Genomic DNA, 15,310 nt, shown 5'->3' with positions numbered 1-15,310 from the left:
TATCCAATCCAATGCACTAATCTAATATCCAACCATATCTGCTCTAGTTTGACTATCAATTTATCATGAGGTACTCTATCAAAAGCCTTTGTGAAATCTAAGAATATTACTGTGTATCCTTCTCCTCTGTTCAAGGAAGCAGTCACTTTATTGTAATAAGTAAGTAAATGTCTAAAACATGACCTCCCTTTAGCAAATCCATGCTGTCCACCAAAGATAATACCATTGTTGTCAACCCAACTCTGGATCCTAATTCTCACAAGCTTCTCCAACAACTTAATCACAACACCTGACAGACAGATAGGCCTATAGTTTGATGCTTGAGTTTGATCACCTCCTTTATGAAGTGGCACAATCTTGCCCTCCTTCCACTCCTTACGAACTCAACCGAGTGCAAGACTCGTATTAAAAAAATATGTCAAGGCAGGTGCCAACTCCCTGGCACATTCCTTCAGAATACGTGGTGATATATTATAAAGTCCCGTAGCATTATTAACATCTAGTTTACTCAACTCCCCATACACCTCTTGCTCACCTACAGTAAGTCTCTCCTCCCCATCATCAACTGCTCTCAATCCCTCCATGAAGTCACATTCACAAGATTGAAAGATCTTTATGAACTGCTCATTAAGTATCTCCACCAGACATTCTGCAACAGCTGTCTTTATACCATTTTCTCCTATCAATGTCATCCTTCCATAATCATTATTTCTTTTGCTGGCTACATATCGAAAGAAGCTGCTGCTCATATCTCTCTTTAGCTACCTTCACCAACCAAGTCACCTTCCTTGACTGGTCTTTGTAGACCTCATGGAATTCGTTATTTCCACTTCTCTTATGCTGCCTCCACAATGCCCTTTTTCTCTGTATCATATGCTTAATCTCTTTATTCATCCATCTCACACCTACCTTATTTAACCTTCTCACCCTTGGAATACATTTAGACATTGTATTCCAAAACTATCTACTAGATAGTTTTTGAAAATCCCCCAAACTACATTGATCTCTTTTCCAACTAACTCCTCGTTCCATGTTACACCTGCAAGCTGTGTCCTTAGCTCTGTATAATCACCCCCCCCCCTGCTTGTAGTTCCACATATGCCCTTTTCTCACAGAGGTCCTCACACTGCTGGCAACCACCCAGGTAATCACCTCATGGTCAATCTCACCAATTGGTGGGTGATTGATTTGACACCTCATTTATAATTACATCCTCTGATGAGATGACCAAATCCTTGCGTGCCCTCTGTTGCATACTGTCTGAGGTAGTTATCCCTCAAAAACTCAAGAAACTCATTTTCTTTACTTCCAGTTGCTATCTCATCATTCTAGTCTGTATTGCCATAATTAAAATCACCCATAATGATCACCCTTTTCTTATTTGTTTGGCTAATTTGATTATACATTTCATTATCACCACCATCCACATTTTCTGGTCTATAACAACATCCAACCAAGTATTTGATTCCATTGACCTCTATCTCACACCATACTACCTCAAAACCACTGGCACTATTTCCCTCTTGCATCTCTACTTTGTATGGACATAACTCTTTCTCTATCATCAATAGTACTCCCCCTCCCTTTTTACCCCTTCTATCCTCACTTCATCATACTCTTCCATCTCTATTCCTGTCAGGATGCCATCCTCTTCCAACCATGTCTCACTTTTTAAACAGACGCAATTAGTGCAACCATTTCATCCACCTTGTTTCTTATACTTCTAGCATTGGTATACAAACACGACAGCTCATTTCTGGATCTACAGCTAGTTCCACTGATACCACTCACTCGATGTGATCTCTCCATGCTGGACTGGGGCAGTTTCCCTTTTTGCTTCTTCATTTTAGAACCCTTTTCAATTTCATCTGTTTCCTCTTTATCCCTGGTCATCCCATTTCTTTCCTGCCTACACATGCTCTCACCTCCTCTTGGAGCACCCACCTTTCTCATGCTGTGTACCCCTGTCCACCCTGAGCCTCCCGTTTCCCTGCTCCTCTTGCACACCCATTCTCTCATTTTCTATACTCATACCACTCACTTCCCCATTCATTTCCACTTCTTCAATCTCTCCTGTCTTACTCTCCCATTCTTCCACATCACTCCCCTCTAAATCTGATTCATTCTCTCTATTCACTTCTCTACCTTCCAGCAGCATTCTCTCCAAGCGACTCACACCATAACCACTCAAATGCAGTCCACTTTCCATTTTCCACAGCCCATTTTCAAGATATCCAATAAAAAGATACCAAACTACTACACAGATCTATGTACAATTATGAAAGCTTATTCAAAGAAAGTGCTGAAATCCTAATTCATTGATCAAACCTTAACAGCAATGACTACCTTACCGTTCCTAAAGTTTGAGAAATTGTCATCCTCAGCTGTATTCAATAAGTTGCATTGTAAATAATTTATTTTAGTTATCATTTTCATCACAATAGTGTAAGTTAGGAAATGTATGACTGCATGCATAGAGGGGATTCTAATTTAATGCATACAATCTGCTGTTCTTTTGTTCATATTCCTTATTGTTGTTCTTTGCTAACCCTGATGATGATGTCTTATGATTAAGATGAAATATTTGTACAATAAATAATTTTTCTACTGTGGTATCTTTAGGAATTTTCTTTATTTTCAATAAAGCATTGTATACCTTATAATATAATATAACATAAAGAATTGAATGTTTACATTCAGTTCTTTTATAATGTATCTTTGCCTTTTTCTCTTCTTTTATTAATCTTCTATTAATTAATTTTCTACTCTAATGTATTAATTTTTTAAAGGAATTTCTAAAGGACAAAAAGTACAAGTCCATGTAAAACGTAGTAAATCTCAGACCTTGCTTACTGTAAATAATCGAACCACAGTCATCAATAAGGAACTGAAATTATTAACAAACTACACTTTTAACCCATGGACAGAAGGAAAAGAACTTGGTAAGTGTTAATATTTTCTTTCCAGTGATCTTCTGTCCTATTTCTAAAACAGTTTATGGTTGACAAGCAAAAATGGTGAGAGTGTATGTTGGAAATGTTTCAAATACAAGTACCAGAAATATTGTTTATATCAAAAATTAGATTGCGGTGTGGAATATTTGTTACAAATGGAGGAGAAACTGCAAGTATTGTACAAGGTGGTCTGTAAAGTTCTCAGCCTAACAATGAGAAAATGAATTTATAATTTCAAAATTATTTTTATTTTTCAACATAATCTCCCTTAAGACTAATACATTTATTTCAGCGATACTCCAGCACCATTATCCCATCTCTGTAGTTGTTCTCAGTAAGAGCTGCAATCACCTCTTGATTCGAAGAAAAACGCTGACCAGCAAGGAAAGGTTTTAGTTTTGGGAAGAAATAGAAGTCAGAGGGAGCCAAATCTGGGGAATAGGGTGGATGTTCCAACAATTCACAGTGCAGATTCCTTAATTTTCCCATTTCCAAAGCACTTGATTTTTTGCCTGAACAGATGATTTTTGTCTTCTTTAAACCAGGTCTTTTCTCACAAATTTTTTCGTCTTGTCTGGTTAAAAGATCAGAATAATAGTCCCCTGTTATTGTTTTACCCTTTTCAAGATAATTAATATCCCAAAACAACGATGCCATGACCTTTCCTGCTGATGGAACCGACTTTGTCTTCTTTGGTACTGAACAACCAGCTTCTGTCCACTGTTTTGACTGGTGTTTGGATTCTTGTGTGTAATGGTGAATCCAAGTCTCATCCATAGTAATAAATCAGCAAACAAAATAAGTTTTATTCTTGTTAAAATGCTCTAAGCACTGTTCAGAGATTTTCATGCGAGTGCGTTTTTGATCTGCTGTGAGCAACTGTGGCACCCGTCTTACACAAAGCTTTTTCATATGCAATTCTTCATGCAAAATATATCCTCCATGTTCTTTTGAAATGACTATAGTCTCAGCAATTTCACACACTTTGACTCGCTGGTCATCCAATACCATATCATGCACTTGATCAATGATTTCTGGTGTTGTTACACTTTTTGGACGTCCTTCACGTGGATCATCCTCAAGGCTGGTACAGCCACATTTAAACTCCGCAGCCCATTTCTTAATTGTCGAAAATGAAGGAGGAGAGTGCCCATAAACTTTTATGAACTTAATGAATTTCTTTTGCTGTTAAATCTTCTTTTACAAAGAATTTTATATCACCACAGTACTCAATTTTATCCATTTCAAGGGATACAGACAACACTTTTTCTTCAGACAGCTGTATAAAACAAACTACTTGATAGAATGACTTGCAATTTCAAATGGATAGATGTACCAACTTGAAAAAAAAAAAATCTTGTCGATAGTGTTGCAATCTATGGTTGGCTGAGAACGTTTCAGACCATGATCATATAGATTAAAAAGAAGAATGCAGAGAAGAATGATGGGGAAAAGTACAAATAATTGGAGTATGAATTTGGAAAAAAAATAACTAAAAGTGGTGGCAAAAAAAATTAAGTCATTTTTGAAGCAGTTTTGCAGGTTTTGAATTCAATGGGTTGGTAAGGACATTACACAAGTGTAACTGTGAGTTCACAGGGATCTAGAAACATGTTCATGAATGCCAAAAGTATCAGAAATAAAGGAGAGGAGTTTTGAACATTGTCCAGCTTGACTTGGCAGAAAATTATAGACATTAATGAGACCTGGTTAACAGAAATTATATAGTTACAGGAATAAAATGTAAAGGGTATTGCATTTTCAGGGAGGATAGAAGGTTGGGAATTGCCGATGATACATGAAGAACTTTGACCAACAAAATCTGAAGTTGAAGAGGATTTTAGTTTTGAGCAGATAGTTCATTTGAGGATACCTGGTGTGAGATAGAAGCCAATAGGTCAAAATAAATTGTTTGTTGCTGATATATAGACTAGGAGGTCCACAGGAAGATGTGGATGTCATGCATCAGCAGATTAGTATAATGAGTGCAGGCTGAGCAATTATTGTGGGAAAATTTAACTATGGTGACATAGATTGGAGAGAGAAAAGAGGCCATGGAAGTGGAATTTATACAGTTGTTAAGAAATAATTACCTGAAACATCATGTCATGGAGGGGACTGGGGGTATGAGATTCTGGATCTAGTAATAGCATCAGATAATGTATTCTTACCTAAGGTAGACACTGTGCCTCCAATTTGGTAGAGTGACTATGCAGTCTTGTTCTTGGAGATTGTTAAACACTTGGAATTCTCTGTCAATCAAGGTTTTATGTTGAATTTGTAAAGGTTCTAATTATGACAGACTTGGGAGATAGCTAAGAGCAGTACCATGGCATAAGAAGTTACATGGAAAGAATGTCATTAGTGGTCAGGGATTGTTTGAGAGAAGCAGTATCAGACGGCACACCCATAGTCAGTAGGATAAACCAAGTAGGGGATTAAGTGAATGAGTATGGATATAAATCAAGAGCTATAAAAAAGAAAACATTGTGGAGGGAATATAAAGAAAAGGTGATCATCATACTCCTGAGTAAGACAAAGTGCAAGCAAGAAAGGTGACTGGTATGGTAAGAAAGTCCAAATATGATTGTAAGATAAAATCTGCTAAGCAAATCCAAAAGAGTTTTTCATTACTTAGCCAGCAAGTGAAAGGACGAATAACTGTAGAAGAATGACATTAATCAATGGTGATAGTTGAAAGTTGACCAAATCAAAAAAAAAAAAAAAAGTTGAGTTACTGAGTGAACATTTTGCAAAGGTATATCATCCAGCTGGAAATTGTGCAATTGCTGATGATGTGAAGGGTCTGATGTCAGAATTAAGGAAAATGAACAGGAGGCACTCAGCATGTTTAAAAATATCAATGTGAATGCAGAACTGGAGCTGGATGGTATTTTGCCCATGTGCTACATGAATCTGTGTGAGTATTAGCATTGCCTCTGACGAAGTTGTTCAATCGAAGTCTCAGCTCTGGCAATGTTCTGAGAAAGTGGAAAAAGGGAAAGATCATTCCATTATACAATTGTGGCTCCAAAACAGAATTGGTGGGCATCATGGCTTTCTAAAAGGTAGGTCCTATTTTAGTAATTTACTAATATTTTATAATAGAGTGACAGCAGAAGTAGATAAGGTAAATGGCTACACCATGATACTGCTGGACTTTGCAACGGCATTTGACAGAATACCACTTGGTAAACTATTACAAAAGTTGGAGCAAATGAGAATGGATATGAAGCTGATAGCATGGATGGAGAGGTAGCTGATAGACAGACACTAGAGAGTAGTATATGGTAGAGTAGAGTCTAGAAGAATGAGGGTGACTTGTGGGGTACCTCAGGAATCTGTACTAGGGCCACTACTCCTATATTAATGATACAGGGAAAAATTTAAGTGTAGAGGGAATATTCAGTTGTTTGCTGATTATGCAAAACTGGGGCAGGCAATAACTGATAAAAATGGTGTAGATATCTTGCAGGATGATTTAAATAAATTGGCATTGTGGGTAAAGGATAATGATTGTCAATTTAATGTTGCAAAATGTAAGGTTATACACATTCGGTTGAAAAGTTTACATACTGCGTATCACATAGATGATAATAGATTGCAGGAAATTGATAAGGCTACAGACTTGGGAGTAGAGATGGACAGAAGGTTGAAGTTCAAAGGGCATATTTTAAAAGTTCGTAAAATAGTTTAAGATTACGTGAATGTTGAAAAACATACAATGTTTTTCAACATCCAAGCAATGCTTAGACAATAACCTCCCTATCTGCTGAGCAATGCAGATAGGGAGGTTATTATCCATCTTTATAAGGCTATAATTTGGCTGCATCTTGGCTGCTCTGCACAAATTTGGTCAGCAGGGTTTTTGGGGATCAGAAAGTGGTAGAGAGGATTCCGAGATGAGTGACAAGCTTGTGACTGGTCTGTGGAATGCTCCCGCAGAGGATATGTTGAATGTGTGTGGATTGCAAAGTTTAGTGGATAGGCAGAATACAGAGGGAGGGGACATGATAGAAACTTTATGAGTTAATAAATCATCATCGGTTTCCTAATATGTACCCTCAAGGGGTATTCAGGCTACTATGACAGCACTACATGATTAAGTTTATATTATTATTAATCTCCTATCAACAATTTTCCTCCAAATTAGTTTATTACTTGTCAGCATTATAATACTGTCATATCTAACATTTTATACTTCTAAGGCACTTCTGACTAAATCAATCCACCTAGACCTTGGTCTTCCTCTTGGTCTTTTTCCTGTCATCTTGGCATCAAATACCTGTTTTGCTAACTATTCTCTCATTCTGTTTAAGTGTTCATACCACCTTAAATTAGCCCTGTTCACACATTCTTGAATGCAAACGGTTTCAAGTTCCTTTCTAATATCTTCATTTTTAATATAATTCTGCCATTGATACCATCTGTTCACTCCCCTAATTTTTCTCAGAACTCTCATATCTGTGGTCTATAGTCTTTGATCAGGTGCTTTATTTCTAACCAAACTCTCAGATCCATTAGTTAGAACTGGTTTGAACAACATCTTTTATACTACTAGTTAGGTGTTTTGGTTAATTTCTCTCATATTTCATATAAATGTATTCAATTGGCTGACCACCATACCAGCTTTGCTTATTCTGGTGTCTATTTCCAGATTCAATTTGCCATCTTCACTAAACACTGTGCCTAAATAGCTCAAATATTTCACTTGCTCTATAGTTTCTCTATTGAGAATGCAACTGAAGTTTTCTATGTTTTTGCCTATTTAGTTTATGAAAATCAAAAATGAAAAATTTTCATACCAAATTTGTTTACAGCTTATGGAGTTGGTTGGAGTTTGGAATCAGTAACATAATAGGAGGTCTAGACTGTCATTCTCAAAGCTCACTGAATCATACCTTAAGATATTCACTCATTCATTGTTTCTACTCTTACCACAATCTCAGGTAGTATATGTCACTCAGCAACCACTCTCCATGAAAAAAACTTCTATGCCCTCCTCCCCCTCCTGACATCCTCTTGATCATAACCTCCTTATACAGCTTCCATGAATAGCCTGTATATTTTACTTTTGTTCACACCCTACATTCTATGGAAAATCTCTTCAACATTAATCTGCAACATCTCCTTATATGTCTCAGTTACCTCTTCTTATTCTATCTATGAGGTACTGCAAATAGCACCCCCCCCTTAATCTGTCCTCATTTTCAACATTTCAAAGACATGCCCCCAAAGATATGCTGATATTGAGTAGATGCAGATATACTGGGCCTCTCAAGTATAAACATATTGCTTTGAAAACCATTTGACTAAATCTACACAGAGTAATCCCCAAATACAGTCTGATCAAAGTTGTGTACAGTGAACTATTAACCTCTTTATTTATACCTGCCAATTTCTTCCTTGTCATTCTCATAATATATTGCACCATCCTCACAGTTCTATTTATGTATTCTCTAAATTTCAGATCTTTGTTAATTATCACCCCAGATCACTTATTGACTCTTTCTCCTTCAAGATATCATTCACCAATTGGATATTCTGCAACCCATTCCTGCCTTTCAAATTTCCCAGCTTTCCACTTCACAGTATTGAATTTTTAGCCCACTTATTTGTCTACTTGGAGAGTCTATTCATCTCCCCCTGTACAGCCACAACATCTGTGCTCTGCTCTGCTCCTCGTAGTTCTCTAGCTTTGCATCATCTACAGACAACTGATATCATTACATATAATTTAAACAACAACTTTGAAGCAGACCCCTGCAGCACTTCACTCATGACTTTCCTCTTTAGTATAAGATATCTCTTATATGCAACTTGCTGATATTTGTCAAGGAGTAAATCTCTTATCTAACTCATAATCTGTTATTCAACCCCCATCCATCTCTTTTTAATTAACAACTTGTCATATGACAGATTATCAAAGGCATTTTCAGTTTATAATATACTACTACTGATTATGCATCTTCCTTGTCAGGCATTTTTACTACTACAGAGGTACTTTTCAAGCAGTATATATATATATATATACACTGCTTGAAAAGGGGTCAATGGCCCCCCATGTGCAAGGTGCATCATGCCATGTAACAAGTCACGTGTTTGTAGATAACAAACAGTGAAAATTGGTGGAGTATGATGCTCCCATTTCACAAAGACAGTGAAACTGTCTGGGTGAAATGGCTGTGACAAGAGAACTGATGGAATTTGAAATAGGCATTGTGATAGGATGCCATGTTGCAGGCCTATCTATTTGGTAAATTGTTGACAAACTGGACCATTTCAGATCAACAATCAGTGATATCATACTGAGATGGAAGCACAGGGAGTCAGATGCAAGTGCTACCTGCAATGAAAGACTCATCACACTCACTGAACATCGCCATATGGTGCTACTAAGGATAAATAATATGTAAAAACTGCTGTTCGTTGGTTGACACATTAAATGCAGAGTTCTGGGCCTCAATTAACACACATGGATCTGCACAAAAACATTCAGAACCGAGGGTCACAACATGAGTTTCCATGGTAGGACTGCAATATGCAAACCCCATGTTACCCAAACCAACATGTTGCATTATTTTCAGTGGTGCAGAGAGTGTGTATAGTGAGACACGGAAGTTTGGAAAGCTGTGTTATTGAGCAACAAATTGTGCTAGCCCTATACCAGTGGTGTTCAACCTTTTTTACTATGCGAGCTACTTTTCTATAAAAAGTTATTCGCCGATCTACTCTCTTATATATAAGTTATTTGGCGATCTACTCTCTTATATAGATCACGTTCCCCCAACCTGATATCTGATTACGCACAAATAAATAACTAAAAATAAACAACTAAAAACTTTATTTGTGTATTTAAAAATTTATTTATCACATTTAATTATTTTAATACAACAAAAAAAACAAATATATTGGAATAAAATATTTATTTCTCTATTTTGGAAAACCAAAGTTAGAAAAAACAACAGATTGATTACAAACTCACAAGTTATATGAAATGCTGGTTGATTAAAAAAAAAAAAGAAAAGTTAATGTGAAATTTGGCATTGTTTGGACCTCGCAATATTTTCATAGTCAAGTTGATATGAAGAAGTGGCCAATCGCAGAACAATCATCCAAATAATCATTTGTAATTTGGTTTCTTAATTGATTTTTTATGATGGTCATATTTGAAAAAGCGGATGCTGACAAGTATGTCAATCCGAAACATGACAGAATTTTTTGCGCAATATCAGTTAATATTGGGAATTTTTCATGTGCATACTTCCAAATGACTTCACTGTTTATTGATTTTAAATGTAAACTATTCTGAATGTTTATTATCTCAAGTTCTACTTCAGCTTGGTTTATATCAAATAGCCCACTAATTTTAATTGAAATTTCTGTGATGTTCAAGTTTTCTTGAAATGGATTATTGATAACAGATACAATCGTTTCAGTTTTATTAAAATCTTTAAATCTTGAATTTATTTCTTCCTCAACTAATTCTATTTCACGAATAAATTCTTTTAAATCATAGCGAAGCATTTCTTGATTTTGTTCAAAAAATTTTAATAAATATGGGAGATGTCTAAATTCACAGTCATTTATATTTTTCTTTAATAAAAGTAAGTATTGTTGGAAAGTTTTTATTGAACTTAACATGTCAATTAAATTTTTATCTCTACCTTGTAACTCTAAATTTAAATTGTTTAATTTTGTACAGAAATCTGCTAAAAATGATAAGTGTAACAACCATCTTTTATCACTCAATTGTGGATAAATATCTCCTTTTTCATCAAGAAAATTTTTTATATCTTTAATTAATACAAGAAATCTTTCTAAAAATTGACATCTGCTGAGCCAGCGAACATTATTGTACAACAGAAGTTCCCTATCATCATCTGCCTGTAATTTAAATAACTGGCATTGCAGGACTTTTCCCCGAACAGAATTTACCATTTTAAATGTAATATCAAAAACATCTTTTGTGTTTAATCTTTTACTGCACAGTACTTGTTGGTGAATAATATAGTGGTACGTTAAAAAATCTGGATATTTGTCATCGTTTTTACATAATGAAGTGAAGTGACTCCAGGGTGAAAGGTTAACTTCAGGAAAGAAATTCAAGTACCTTGGGTGGGTCGTCGAGAGGAATGGTGACCTGGATGAGGAAATACAGCACCGAATAACATGCGGCTGGATGAACTGGAGGAAGATGAGCGGGGTCCTGTGCGACAAGAGTGTAAGTTGTAAGATGAAAGGAAAGCTGTATAAGATGGTGGTGAGGCCGACAATGCTCCATGTTGTGGAGATGTGGTCTATAACAAAGGCACAGGAGAGAAAGATGGAGGTGGTGGAGATGCAAAAGTTGAATGGATGAGTGGTGTGACAAAGAAAGACAGGATAAGGAATGGCTACATCAGAGGGACGATCAAGGTGGGACCAATCGGTAAGAAGGTACAAGAAAGCAGGCTGAGATGGTTCTGTCATGTAGAGAGAAGGAGTGAGGAGTACATTGGTAAACGAGTAGAGCGTATGGAGGTGGAGGGAAGGAGAAAAAGAGGCAGGCCCAAACTCAGATGGAGGGATAAGGTGGCATAGGATCTTAGGGGGAAAGGATGGAGTCAGGAAGATGCCCTGGACCGGAGAATCTGGAAGAAGAAGATTAAAGATGTGAACACCGACCCCGTTCAACATAGGATAAGGCATAGCGAAAGAAGAAGAAGAAGAATTGCTGGAGCACCATTAGTAGTAATAGACACAAATGTTTAAAAAGCAGAAGTTTGTGTTGTTTCACAAATTCATCAAATGCCGAAAAAATGTCTTCTCCCCTAGTCCTTCCTAATAATAGTATAATTTTCAAAAGTTCTTCTTTACTTGAATAATCTTGAAATACCATGCGAATAAATACCATTAACTGATCAATATCAGTGAAGTCATTTGATTCATCAAATTGTAATGAAAACGCAACACACTGATGAATGTCTGACATTAATCTGGCCTGGAAACTTTTCTCCGGCAATTGGAACTCTTCCTTTCGGCAATTTGAAACCTTGTCTGCAGCCTAGAAGTAGTCTCTCTCTCTCTCTCTAGCATTGTCTCAAACCGAGAAGCTCCTTTCTGGAAGCGGGAAACTCCTCTCTCAAGCAACGTGGATCCGGGCAGTCTCTCTGATAATGACTCTGGACTGGGCGGCCTCCTCTCTGACAGCAATTCTGGATCCGGGACCCCTTCTGCTTGCTTCAGTCTCTTTTTATTATGCCTCCTCTGAGACCTTGCATAATGTTTGGCAACCCCCAAAGAATCGGTATGAGTCTTTCATCTTAAGTTTCAAGTTCAGCACGCCTTTTGTTCTCCGCTGCTTTCTTTTGATTGTAAGTTGCCGGCCATCGGAAAGTTGTTTGAACTCTTTCTGACTAACTTCAGAGATGTTTACACTTAGAGCCTGCAAGCCTTTCTCATACATACAAGTTTCAATAACAATCTTTCTAATGCCGCCATGTACAGTTTCGGTTACAAAAACATTGCCTTTATTTTTAACACTCTAACATATTCTTATTAAAGCAGTATATACAGTTAGCTTCAAAAGAGTTATTTACAAAAACAAACTATACCGAGACAAACAAAGTTTAGTTTTTTACAATATTTACATGGGATTTAACCTAAGTAAAAAATCGATGTAATGTGCTTTGGAATATTTAATATTTAAGCTACAATCGAGTTTTTGCACTTTGCTTATAATCGTATTCACTCGGCTCGCTTTTTGACTTCCACTGATCCAAATTAATTCATTTACCCTGACTTATAAGAAAATTACTGATTTGACAATTTTAACAAAAAATAAATAAACAATAGCAATACACTTAAAGTGAATTAAAAATAATACAAAATAACGATAAATAATATATTATGTTTTCAGTTTTAATTAAATTTGTAAGTAAGGAGGAATACACAAGAGATCGACCAGGCAGTTGCAATTGATAGGTTGAACACCCCTGCCCTATACCAAGCAGATGGATGGGTGTGAGTTTGGCATGCCCGGTGAACATCTCTTACCAGAGTGCATGAGCCCAACTATGAAATTCACAGGTGGTGGTGTGATGGTATGGTCCTGTTTTTCTTGGTTTGTCCTCAGACGTATGTTTTTGATGCCACAAACGTTGACAGTGCAATGCTTCCTACTTTGTGGCATTTTTATGGAACTGACCATTGTCTCTTTCAGCAAGACAATGCACTATCTCATAAGGCTGCTGCTGCAACTGCATTGTTTGTGGATGTGAATGTCACCACACTTGACTGGCCTGCAACTCCTGATCTCAAACCTACTGAACATCTGTGGGATGAACTGGAGTATCAGGTGAGGTCAAGAAACTTTTGTCCCACAACAGTCCAGGACCTCATTACTTGCCTACAGGAAGAATGGTCCAAAATTCCTATCCTATAAAATCCTACAAAATTCCCATCCTACACTTCTTATAAAATGGCTATAATGAACACATTGTCTCAAGGCTGTTTATCCAACACACGTTTCGAGATACTTCTAATGATGAGGAAAACATGCACTTTGTTACTCTCCTATATATTAGCCCTATTTCCATCAAACTTGCAAAAATTCATAAAGAACATAATATCACATCAGTATTCACCCTCTTTATCAGGATGAGATCACTACTTACAGAGTATGGTTGTGAAAGCAGATCATCTTACTATAGACAGAAAAATATATTGAGCAACACATTGAAGAACACATCAAAGATATTGAATACCAAAAAAGGGAGGCCTCAGCTTTGTTATTGCATGTACTCTCTTCATCTGGCGTACAAGATGCCTCGGTAATGAGATATCAAGTGTTATGGGATGTGTGAATTTTTACACTTTTGTTGTAATATAATTGAAAATGAGAATCCTTAGAAATGGCTTTAGATCCAAAATGCTTAAATATAAACCCTAGTATCAACTTGTCAATACATCCTAGCCTTAGCTATCCAAACACACATACGTGAATGTAAACACACAGTATGCTCAACAATGCAATGCATAATTTAGAAATATTTTTTAAAATCATCAGATTCTTGTATAACTATATAGTGGTTGTCACTTTTGTTAATCTTAGTCCGCGCGGTTGGCTTATTGGCTTTGTGCTTCGCAACCATATTCCTGGGGAAGGAGTGTCTTAGGTTCAATTCCCGTCACTGACATGAGGAGCTTAAGGATCTTTCTCAGCCATAGCCAAGTTAGCCGGTCTGGGGCATGGACAGCAGGGTTTTTTCCCCAGTTTATCTGTGGTTTTTCATCCTAAAAGCAGGAAAACCGGCCCCATGAACACACACGGATCTACAGCCATAAATACTTAACCCCCTATGAGGGGGCTCAACTCTCCCCAATAGGGATGCGGGAGAAAAAGGGAGGAAACTCCATACGAATAAATAAATAAATAAATTGTTAATCTTTACTGTTTATCTGCTAGTTTTCATGTTTACACCTGAAGAAATTCAATGTAATTAGGATGAAAACTGTGTTTTTTTAATTAAAGTAATTGTTAATATTTTCTTCTGGTTTTCTATCTTATAAAATAATATGTATGTAAATATTGTGTATATATAATGTGTGTATACACACACTGCATGGTCACTTTTCTAGGAACACCCCCATTTAGGAAAATGGGGAGGGTGTTCCTAATAAAGTGACCACTCATTGTATATACTAATATTATATTTATATATATATATAATAGATATATAGTATCGTATATCTATTATATATATATATAGCATATTTAATATATTGTTATAATTATAATAATAATAATAATTATTATTATTATGTGACACCTCCAAGTAGTCCAAGGACTCATTGAGGAAAGACACTCTACTTCCTGTCTCCACATTTAATTACCAACTACACAGAACCTCTACTATACTGTATATTCCAGCGTATAAGTCGACTTTTCAGCATTGAAAAAAAGTACTAAATTTTTTAGGTTGACTTATATGCCAGGTCAAAAATTGATTGCTTTCCAAGAAAAAACTAGTACGTATCATACTCTGTTAAATTTATTAGCAATATACAAAAAATGTAAATAAGTAAAAATATTACAACTTATATCAAATTTATTTACAGAAAAAATTATTTACATGTTATATAATTATTTATTTACAAAAGAAAATAGGTAGGTAACTACATAATTAAAATTTAATTTTCAGTCTGAATGTATGAAAAGTTCATTGTACTCTGGTTCTGTAATTTCTTCCAGTATATCGTCATATAAATTGTATTCGTTTTCTCCATCAGATTTAGCATCAATTTCGTCATCATTGTAAACAAAATCATCTTCCGAGCCATCTAATTAGTTAGATATAGTACATTTTTTAAAA

At 36.1% G+C, this 15,310-nt stretch overlaps 1 protein-coding gene across 7 annotated transcripts in view; it reads left to right on the top strand.

Annotated features, from left to right (window-relative positions):
* axo (axotactin) overlaps window positions 1–15,310 on the top strand; it is a 927,649-nt gene that overhangs the window by 571,601 nt on the left and 340,738 nt on the right. For all 7 annotated transcript variants that reach the window (XM_090410025.1, XM_090410024.1, XM_090410023.1 and 4 more), the window contains one exon: window positions 2,790–2,942. In XM_090410025.1, the coding sequence (XP_090266151.1) occupies window positions 2,790–2,942 (153 nt within the window). The remainder of the gene's footprint in view (window positions 1–2,789; window positions 2,943–15,310) is intronic.

The sequence above is a fragment of the Typopeltis vanoorti genome, chromosome 20, assembly GCF_054136105.1.
Source record: "Typopeltis vanoorti isolate ZY-2024b chromosome 20, IOZ_Tvanoo_1.0, whole genome shotgun sequence".
Classification (NCBI taxonomy): Eukaryota; Metazoa; Arthropoda; class Arachnida; order Uropygi; family Thelyphonidae; genus Typopeltis; species Typopeltis vanoorti.
This window is presented reverse-complemented; position numbering and strand designations above follow the sequence as displayed.